The 11,149-nt window shown below is 38.2% G+C and overlaps 1 protein-coding gene across 1 annotated transcript in view; it reads right to left on the bottom strand.

The window, feature by feature from the left end:
* Window positions 1-2,865: 2,865 nt before the first annotated feature.
* Window positions 2,866-11,149, bottom strand: part of LOC104525273 (mitogen-activated protein kinase kinase kinase 5-like) — a gene marked incomplete at both ends in the record, with an annotated part of 15,378 nt that continues 7,094 nt past the window's right edge. Inside the window, 4 exons of the mRNA XM_029085038.1 lie at window positions 2,866-3,036; window positions 4,213-4,319; window positions 5,278-5,446; window positions 5,738-5,931. Of these exons, the coding sequence (XP_028940871.1) occupies window positions 2,866-3,036; window positions 4,213-4,319; window positions 5,278-5,446; window positions 5,738-5,931 (641 nt within the window). The remainder of the gene's footprint in view (window positions 3,037-4,212; window positions 4,320-5,277; window positions 5,447-5,737; window positions 5,932-11,149) is intronic.

The following is an 11,149-nucleotide window of genomic DNA, read 5'->3' as shown; positions in this document are numbered from 1 at the left end:
TGTGAGCCTATGCTTACGTTCTTAAGTTTGCCTTATATCCACATAGTCTGGACAGCAAAAATTTAGACAAAAAAATTGAAAAATATTCTGTAATAACTGATTTTGAACAGATTTAAATATTCATCATTTCCCAAACAACTCGCATCTGTTGACTGAAGTGATTTAAATTCAACTGGTGCAATTACTGTACATTATCATACTCCAAATACCACCGGGGGAACCTGTGCAGTATTGCAGAAAGGCAGTAAGGTTTAAAAGTCTGCCTACAAACTGGAGGCTGGCTTAGCTGATGCTATCAAGAAACTGAAATCTGACATTTGGGAAAATGTTGCAGTGCAGACACTGAATTAGGTAGGTAGCAGTGAAAAGATTTGAATAAAGGCTTGACATCTTGGGTAAGTCTGATTTACACTGTCAGTATGCTACAAGTGACAGTTAATAATTAATCCTTCATCTCTTCTCTCATATTTATATGAAAGATGTCTTATTCTTTGTTTGGTGGTTTGTTGGTTTGGGGTTTTTTTTAATAGACTAAACTACCTTGACATCACTAGTTGTTGCAAAACCAATGCTTTGGTTCTCCTGCCAAATTCATAGAATCATAGAATGGTCTGGGTTGGAAGGGACCTTAAAGATCATCTAGTTCCAACCTCCCTGCCATGAGCAGGGACACCTTCCACTAGACCAGGTTGCTCAAAGCCTCATCCAGCCTGGCCTTAAACACTTCCAGGGAGGGGGCATCCACAACTTCTCTGGGCAACCTGTTCCAGTGTCTCACCACTCCCACAGTCAGGAATTTATTCCTAATATCTAATCTAAACCTTCCCTCTTTCAGTTTAAATCCATTTCCCCTTGTTTTGTCATTAACTGCCCTTATGAAAAGTCCCTCCCCAGCTTTCTTGGAGCCCCTTCAGGTACTGGAAGGCCGCTATAAGGTCTCCCTGGAGCCTTCTCTTTTCCAGGCTGAACAGCCCCAACTCTTTCAGCCTGTCTTCATAGCAGAGGTGCTCCAGCCCTCGGATCATCCTTGTGGCCTCCTCTGGACTTGTTCTAACTGGCCCACGTACAGCCCTTCATCCACGTCAAGCCTGCTGTATGACTAACACTAGAATTCAAATCAATATCCAGCATAAAGTATAAACCAAAAGCAACTGGCCCATCTGGTACAGCTTCTGGCCAAACTCCAGCTTGACTCGACAGAGATCACCTTGTTCTACAGCAGCAGGCACACAGAGCTGTCTGTATGGGGTCCTACTTGCCACAGACTTCAGGGACTATTTAGGGGCTGGTCAGCCAGCAACCTACCCTGCTGCAGGAGCTGTCAGCCTGCTCTCCTTTCCCAACTTGGTATGCCTGACTGCAAGCATTTCCCCTCATCAAATATATGATTATTGTGATTGCCAAAATGTATCCATTAAGAGTGTGTTAAAATGGTTTCATGAAATATTCTAGAAGTAATTACCACTATTATACATATAATCATTCTTCGTTCAATTATGTTTGAAAATCTCAAAGCTTATCTATTCATAAGGCACAATGAATGAGGAAGAAGCAAGATGTATAATAGCAAAAGTAATTTCTATTTATTCTATATAGCCTGTTGTAATGCCTAGCATGTGTATACAGGACTATAATTTTCTTTTTGAATTAGTTCATAACATTAGCAAAGTATTTATTTTTTTTTAACAGAGTCTTGAAAGTTTGTTATGGATTTTGCCTTAGAGGAAATTAAATTCTTCTTTAATTCAATATTATGAAAGGGAGAACAACAACAATATGCTGCATCCCTGTTGTTTCAACATCTTCAAAAAAATCCAGTAAACACTGCAAAAACTGTAAAGCTTGAACAGCATTTATAAACTGTACTTGTGTTCTGAGGCCATAAATGGTAAACAATTATATCTTATCTTTAACCAAAGACAGTTCTAATCTGAAGTTTACTGAAAACAACTGATAAATGACAAAGGGAGGAAAAAGCTTTCCATTCTAAGCATTTACTTCAACAGGCAGCTGATGAGCACAAGACCAGAACTCGGAGCTGATGTGCAGCATACATAAACACAGATCGTCTGTATCCTCATCTGAATCATAATGGAGAAAAGCAGCTCATCCTGACAGAAGTCTAGGATGGTGTCCAGTGCCTCCATTTCAAGTACATCACTTTTAGGAATTAAATGTCTGATAGATAAAATAAGAGACAAAAAAAATTTTTTTTTTTTTTTTTTAACCTACTGCACACAGCAGCATTTTAGTGCACTTTAAAAGCAATAAAAAGCATGATACTTGCCTCTAAAACTAAGATAAGAATTTGTTTAGTCTGTTGTGTGCTTCTTTGACTATAGATGGTACAGTGGTCCACTGTAATATGCATATATTATATGGTGGTGACGGGGTGATAGAAATTTTGCCAGCATGAGTTTGGAACAGTCATATTGCTTGTGAGCACAGAAGCCAAAAAAAAGACAGAATGGTACATCTAAAGTATCAGAGCAGAATTAAACCTCAGCACCTTTAAGCCTAGCTAGCTAACACCAATCAGATTATTGATATGCCAATTGATTCACAGTTGATTATTGTCTGGCCCAGATTCCTAAGAATAATATAGTAGACAGGAGACTTCACATTTGAGAGAAAGCTCTCTGAGGAAAGCTACCTAAGCTTCCAAGGCTCTGAGACACTTCAAGAACTTCATGGAACAACATAAATCTCTCGTTCTTAACAAATAAACAAAGAAGATTAGAAGAGTCAGTGTATCCCTTAGGATGCCAAATATTTGGAATGAAAAAACAGTCGAAATATATTCTTTTTTAAGGAATATTTTCTGAAAGCTAACAAAAGGATCTAGACCAGGAAAACAGTACTCACCAAAATGTCCCTTTGTCCCTGCTTTCTATATCTATGAACCCAGATTCCAAAAACATGTCCTTGTAAATTCGACCAACCAGGCAGTACATATCTGAAGCTACTTGGTCTTCCCGTTCTACCAAGGGAATCATAATTTCTAGAGCCTTCTGTCTGTCTCCAGGTAGATTTCGCCTATTAAAAAAATAAAAGTCTTGATTAAAAAGATCCAATAAAGTTAAGAAATACATTTTCATGACCATGTTTGAATAGATCTGTATGACTTCATTCATGTAAAATGTGCTTCTAGACACAATGGACCAGAATATATATACACACTCCCCCCCCCGCCACTTCTTCCTTTTTTTTAAAAACAAAACAAAAAACAACTTTCCTTAATATCATGGGACACCTTTATAAAAGCCCCCAGACATGTTTTCTCTCTCTCATGAAGCTTCAGCTAAAGCAAAGCACTGACCACAGCAACAAGAGCCTCAAAAGGAATTCTTAGAAAGATCATTTGTTACCTTCTTACAAAGTAGAAAGATATGAAACTAGGTTTCCTATCTAATATTTTTTATAGTAATTCATGCTTTAAAGGAAAAAAAAAATTCCATCTTGTGTTTGTGATTTTCTTTTTAATTTTATATACACATTTTGAATGTGAAGAAAAAACAAAAAAACCCCAAACAAACAAACCAACCCCCCAAACCCCCCTGACAAACCAGACTGAATTCCCACGACAGGGAAGGTTAGGAAGCGAAGCCAATAAGGCAATATTAACAAAAGTACTTCAGACAAGCAAACCACATAATTGCAAGCATTAGACACTTCCACAGTTTCGATATATACATCATTCAGTATCAAGAGTTTAGAGTTGTTTTACATATTTGCCTACTGAACAAGCAAATTACTCCTTTCTCAGCAAAAACTACTCTTTGGAGGTTTGGGGAGAGTATTGCATTATTTCGGAGAAACTGCTTGTAATATTTGAGTTGCTACAACTTGAATTGGGGGAAATATAAAAAGTATTTATTTTTTTTAAAATCTGTCTTGCAAGCTTTGCATTGAAGAAGGTAGACAAACTAGAGCTCCGATTTAGGAACCGAAACAAAAGAAATGATGCCAACTTCTGGAAAGACAAATTCAGACATTCATGCTTAAAGGAAGAGAAATGGGATTTGACAGTGTGGAAGCTAAAGAAAGCTTAGATTGATCAAGAAGCTCAGAGTCCCCAAAGTTGCTTCAGTAAAGACCCTAGACCTGCGTATGAATATTCCAGTAGGGAACTTCACACAAGGCTGGTAATCCTGAGTGAAGTTTGCAATTCTGATTTACTGTTCTACAGCAGAAGAAAGGGTAGATTCTTACCTGTTCAGTGCAAATGCATAATGAAACCTCACATGGTGGTGGGAAGCCAAGTCAAAAGTAGGCAGTTTTTCTAAAGTTTTCACCAGTTTCACAATGGAATCATAATCCTTCCAAAAGAAGGGAATAATGAAGTTTTAGGTGGCTGTAATGAGGTATGTCTATACAAACTCCTCTTTGAACTAAGCACCTGGTATTTCATACTAAATATTTTCATTTAGTTCTAAGTTTCATGGATTTCAGTTTCTTCAAACTGTAAACAGCCTGGCACTCATGAGAAATGTGAATATGCACAGTATTTAGCACAGAAATACAATTTGGTTTCCTGTACCGCTTCAGTGTAGACCTGTGGAAATTTTACTACATCTATTTCATGACTGAAGTCATGTTCAGGGGCTGAACACGTATCAGAGTTCATATTGGACAGACATTACAATGCTAACTGCATCTGAATTAAGGCATCCCAAAACTCTCAAGTAGGCATGATCTACAAAACCAAATACAAGAATGTTTCAATACCACAGTTTTTAAAGTAGCTTACTCCCTGACATATTTAAAAAAAAAAACAAAAAAAACCCAAACCAAACAAAAACCACAAAAACAAACCGCTTCAAAATGTTTAAGGAGGAGTTGGAATTATGGAATTGGAATTATGTATAACAAAGTAAGCAATTCCTAGCACAGTTCCAGAAGCTAAAATGCATATGAACATGTTACATTTCCATGAGAAATGTCACAAGTATGATAACAAAAGAGACTAAGTAGGACACACTATGGACTGTTCATCACGTAGTAATGCTGAGATGAAGAAGAATTATTATATGTTGTGTACTTTTTAGGTGCTGTTATAAAATACCAACAATTTTCTGCTATGTAAAAGCACACTATAAACAGCATAACTACAAAATAAAGCAAAAAGCATCCATGAAGATACTGTAGAAGATTTTCACTAGTGTGCACTGTTCATATAGTTTGTTAGCAAATCTGTGCAAAATACATTAAAAATTTCACTGAGAAAGTAATTTAATTTACTATGGTTTAGATTATCTTTGAGCATAGGATTCATACCTGGATGTCTCTGTAGGACAGCAGCAAGTTTATTACAATGTCAGCAGACAAGACTTCAACACTATCCACTCGCTGTCGAATCCTTGCCAGCTCTGCTGCAAGCTCTTTACCCGTGTAGAGGGTACGAGCCTTCCTGATGTCATTCAGAATGGATTCCCGGAAATACTGGCTGGAGAGGAACAACTTCATGTCAGCAGTTTGGGACGGGTCCCTTCCATTTGTTTTTCTAGCCCTGCAGCTATCCCACAACGGGAAACATTTATCCCATGACATTTATCTCTCCGTGGGACATTTACTGATAGAGCAGTGTCAATGGAGAGATTTGGTCAATTTAAGATATTAATTATCAATTTGTCTCAATAGAAGGCAAAGCCTCACATCACCCTGAAGCAAGTGGCTGATATTTATATTGCCAGCAAGAATATACAAGTTTTACCCAGGAGTTAAAAAGACAACTCACCTTGAACTGGCCTGTGCCACCTTCAAGAGCTGAACAAATCGATCCACCAGAGGTAAGCATATAGGCCCAAGCAACGACTCAAAACTGGGCTGCATCAGTTCTGTCAGCCCCTTCATAAAACTGCTATCACAGCAGTACACCTTGTTATGTGGAGTTATCATATAAGGAACAAATATGTAGTTACCAGTGCACATCTGTAGGGAAACAAGGTGCAATATTTAGGGCAATTATGGTTTGACAAGCCTAAATATAAAACAACTACATATACTACCTGCAGAATTTCACCTATTAAAGGCAAAGGGAGATCTGCTGCTTACTTCAGCAAGACCAAGATTTGACCTATGAAGCCTGGGATTACATAAATTCAATTTTCATGTCAAATATGATATACACCTAAAATGTACTCTTTCAGATTTCTGAACTGCTTCCTGTAAGATGAGTCTTTTTTAGAAGCATCACATTTACCTTAAAATAGTCACCACCTCAGCTCAATAGCAAAACAATTCTGAGGACACACCCTAGTCACCCTGAAACAGCAGGCAGGCTCAAATGAAGCTGATGTACACTCTTTTCAAGGTGACTGATGTTCAGAAGAGAGCAAGCACTCTGTAATTTAGTATAGTTAGGCTCACAGAGGTAGAAAACAATAACACAAGTTAGTTGCCTCACAACAGGAAAACTGTAGAGAAAACTAATCCTCATTTCAACTTCAGAATTACTCAAGTAGTTTAACATAACAAAGACAAATTAAATTCCTTGCTATGTAGCAAACCTTCCCGACCAGCTGGACTTAAAACTATACATATTTCAGAATAATCACTTACAGAATGTCTTAACACTGCCAAACGGTATTGATTTTTATGTATCAATGTATGACAGACACTTTGCAAAAAAAATTAAAAAAAAAAAAAAAATCATTTAAGATTCTCTTCCAGGAAAGAGGGAGGCAAGTGGTGGTCCGTGTGTGAGTACAGACTTGAATATGTAGGAAGCTTGCTGAGTATTTGTGGTTCTGAAGGGTCTTAACTATGAGACAGCACTCTACCAAAATCAGGAGGAGTTCTGCCATTTGGCTCTTGAAGCTCAGACTCCACTACCAAAGTGGCCAGCAGCCCAGCAAGAAAAGCCTTAAGGAAGCAATTCTTGAGACTTATAATTTTGGTACACTAAATTACTTCCAAAGTTAATTACTTTCTGGTCAGCTGCTTCTGCTCTCCCAGAAGTCAATACAGCGACAAAGACATCACTTCAGAGACTCTCCTGGTACTCTGAGCTCCATGCACTGAGAGAGCAGCGACTGAACAGTTTTCAAATGCACAATACCAGCTATGTGCTTAAAACATGCATTTTAACATGCATTATTAGATCTTAAAATCATGGAAGGACTGAGGCACTCTAGTCTGTATAAATTTATGTGTACAGATAGGCCAGTAAACATTGTGTACAGATCAGTGAAGAGCACAAGAATTACTTTGTTTAATTACATCTATTATACTATGAAACTGCAAGATCTCACTATAAAGGCAATCCCATCCCCACTTCTGAGGGATATTGACAAACTCTGTAAAACTTAAAATTGATGCAGGCATTTACATGAGGTCCATTGAATTCAACTGACCCAGAACTTGGTTGGAGATTACTACATACACAGACTTGCACAAGGATTGATTTAGTCGTCCTCCTCCCCAACAACTGCCAACTCTTACGGTTGAATAGCTAGGACACATTTTTCTGTGCATGAGTGTAGCAATTCCAAAGGAAACTTGAGGACGTGGAAGTGTATGACAATATTTTTAAGAAGCAATTGAGTGTGCTGCTAGAACGCAAACTGCTTGTCTTTACAATGGAGGACAAGATGAGCTCCAGAGGTCCCTTCCAACCCCTACCATTCTGTGATTCTGTGAATGGACACTTCTGCTCAAGAATATGCTAGCACGTAAGGCATTCACACACTTTCAAGAGTGAATGGATGAACCTTTGACCCTGCTAAAACCTAATAAACCACACAGTCAAATGCAGACAGGAAATTACGAATTTGCTGGAACTAGTTTCAGCAATTACAGGACAAGGGTGGGCAAAGACTGGCAAAGGAGCCACTATTAAGCATAGGCAGACTATTCTCCAACTTTCCTTTTTTAAATAAAGGAGAAAAAGTTCAGGAAGTCAGAGCCAAGAAAAAGGGTGAAGTAGCTACAGATATCCTGGGGCAAGTATTTCACTTCCTAATGTTTATTCAGTGCATTAAAAATAAATTTAAGACTGCTTGCAGGAAGGCCTTGGCAGACCTCTGGCACACTGTTTCTAAAGCTCAGATCTTAATTAAAAATCAACTCTGAAAAGGGATGTTTAAAGCTTTATGAAATCCACAGAACACAAAGTTTATCCTGGCATAACGGTCAGGCCACCTACACAGCCAGTACTGGAGTTTTCATAGATAATTCTACAAGCAGAAAAACTACTCTTCATGCAGAGACCAAGTGCCTGAGTCCACTACTGAGCAAGAGCTCTTATAAACTGATCCTGAGTCCACCTTCTGTAGGAAGTAGGTATCTATTTCAGTGTAACAAGAGAGTCAGCAAATATTAGTTTACACGCACTTTTCCTGTTACCTGAGGGGAAAAATAAGCTGGTTATATTGTAAGTCTGCTACAGAAGACACCATAAACCCAGTAGCCTTTGGGAGCAGAGTACAAGGAAGACCTTAACAGTAAAGACCAAAGAAACCACCATGTGGGAAGAAAACAGAAGAAAATAAAATCAATGCACAGTTGTTCAGAGGGCCTCCAGGGTCTTCAGGGAATAATCTCAGGACAGAATCTCACCTTGATCCTTGGTAGCAAGTAGCATGGGAACACAGTGGCCTTTCCCTCAGCCAGGGCATTAATTTGGTTGTTAACTTAACCTAGACAGTTATGTTTTGTGGGATGCTCTGCATCTCTGAAACCTCTCAAATTTGTCTGAAATTCATCAGACAGACAAAACAGGCAGATACAGAAAGAGGGTGGAGGATGAAAAGAACAGTACAAGCTCTTAAGTTTCACTTCCTTAGGAAATAGGCTTTTTTAAAAAAAACTCCACATGCAGTAAAGAAAGAAATATAAGAAATATTTATCTCAATTTCACTTTTCACTTTTCTAGCTAAAGAGTACATTAGATATTTTAACAGCTGAACCTGACAAAGGTAGACATGCAGTAGCTCTGGTGGCAAAAGGAAAAAAAAATACCAAAAGTTATATATTATTTGCTAAGGGTGGAGGTGGAACAAAAATAACAATAATGGCAAGACTGCTCTTGTAGAATATAATCTATGGTCTCCCACTATGGAGAAACATATTTTGCCACCATCACAAATCTAACTACAAAGAGCCCAACGCCAACTGCATTTGAGCAATGATTGGGATGGGAGAACAAGAGGACCAGGCAGTGAGGACAGACTTAGCCAAGGAGCTGCTCCAGTGTCCGACAGCTCTAAGCCTTCTACCCCAAAGCAGAGTATGGCACACTTCTTTCCTCATTCCCAGGCTATGCCACTTCAGTCTCAGCTGCTTTTACTTCCTTCTACCTTTTACTTCCTTTACTTCCTTCTCACCTTTCTTTGTCAAAAAAGAAGTTGCACTAACTTAAGTCACAAGGGATCGGGCGGTCTTTGACACACGCTTCTTATCTGCCCACACATTGCTTTGCATTTTGACTTAGTGCATGTTATGCCACTTGGAAGTTTAAATATATTCCACTTATCCTATTATAAGTCTGCCCTGTAACACTCCATCCCAACTCTGATCTCAAACTCTGATATTCCTTCCCAACCCTAATTAACTTAACTTTAGAATCTAAGTTTGCTGAGCACCCAAGACAAAATTGTTGTTTTCCTTTGACCCATTCCTCTGACTTGCCATACCATGTACAATGAAAGTAATAGAATCAAGGCATACAAGAAAACGGGCAGGTTTTGGAGAAGTAACACCTTAAATCCAATTGCAATATTCTCAGTTATGACAACACCCTTTAAAAAACATGAGTAGTGTAAAGGGGCTTCAAAAGTGGGCAGGAATAGACCTCCCCAATCAACAACAGATGCACTAAGTTTCATTTCCCAGCTTTCTTTATAAATCACTTATTATTTAAGGTTCAAAAGTTCAAATTACACTAATGAAAGTTACAAAGTGATTGCAGCTCACCCGAGTTGTAAGTTAAAAGGCATTACTGGAAACATCAAGGGCTGGGGGACAGACCATGAGTGTGCACACAGACAGTTACTATGGTTCAGCCTAATGCACAAGAGCTCAGGACATTAGATAAGGTAAACTTGGCCTGAGCCCTCAGATCAGCTGAACTAGTTATATCTAGGAGATACAAACATACATATCTTTGAAGGCTTTGGGCCAGCACACTCAGTACCTGGCAACATCAGACCACCTTCTGAAAGACTATCTGTGTTATAGCCCATTTCATCAAATCAGTCAGACTAATCAGAAGCAGAAGTACCAGCTGGAGCCAGCTACACATGCAGAAATGCTTACCACAAAGTGGCAAGATCTGTAATTAATTTTTGCAAATGTTTTAATTGGTTTATATTTTTCTAATGTCCCTTCCTAACTTACTGTGCAAAATTAAACAATTGCAGAGCGTCTGTAATTTCAGTTTAAATACAGCCATAAGATTGTCTTGATAGCTCTACAGTTATGGAATTTAAGACTATGCTGCTCCTAGCTGTATCTCTGGGTCACTGGAACATTAAGAACTTCCTTCGTGTTTGATATCCTTTCTCAGCTTCTGAAAATAAATTAATATAGCAACTATTTACATTTAAGAGATAACAAAAATGCATATAGTTACATCTTGATCACAATAAGAATATAAACCAGGCCTTCTTTCAATGTCTCTCTCTGATACAGAACTGTTGCTTGTGACAGGGGTAGCTTTTTGCAAATTCAATTTGAAGACCACGTCTTATTAAGAAAAAACATCATGCAATAAGGTAAACATTCTCTCCCCCACAAATACATTTGACATAGTACAGAAGATTTTTCTCTGGAAGTTGTACAGAATAAGAAGACACAGTGCTATACAAACGAGCATCTGAGTTCTGACCAATTAATTATCAAATCTTAAATTTTACTTCAAAAGGAGGGAGAAAATCTGAAAAATCCCAGGGAATCAATGGTGTACAGTCCTCTTGATTCCCTGCTCTGTTGGAATCATTTAACAGTCAAATACCCACAAACAGAAGAAAGCTGCCTTCAAAGACAAGAAGGGTCAAAGAAAACAAAAATCCCTCAAAACAAAACCACCATTCTTTACTCATGGATGGGAGAATCTACCAGAATCCCTTCCACTTGCCTAAGCTTCAGGTCAGCATCCAATGTAACTTTTCTTTTTTTAAATAAATAAAATCAGTTGACGTAATAAAAA

This window comes from Antrostomus carolinensis, unplaced genomic scaffold (assembly GCF_000700745.2).
Source record: "Antrostomus carolinensis isolate BGI_N321 unplaced genomic scaffold, ASM70074v2 scaffold6880, whole genome shotgun sequence".
Taxonomy (NCBI): domain Eukaryota; kingdom Metazoa; phylum Chordata; class Aves; order Caprimulgiformes; family Caprimulgidae; genus Antrostomus; species Antrostomus carolinensis.
Note: the sequence above shows the minus strand (reverse complement) of the source record. Positions and strands in the feature narration are given on the sequence as shown.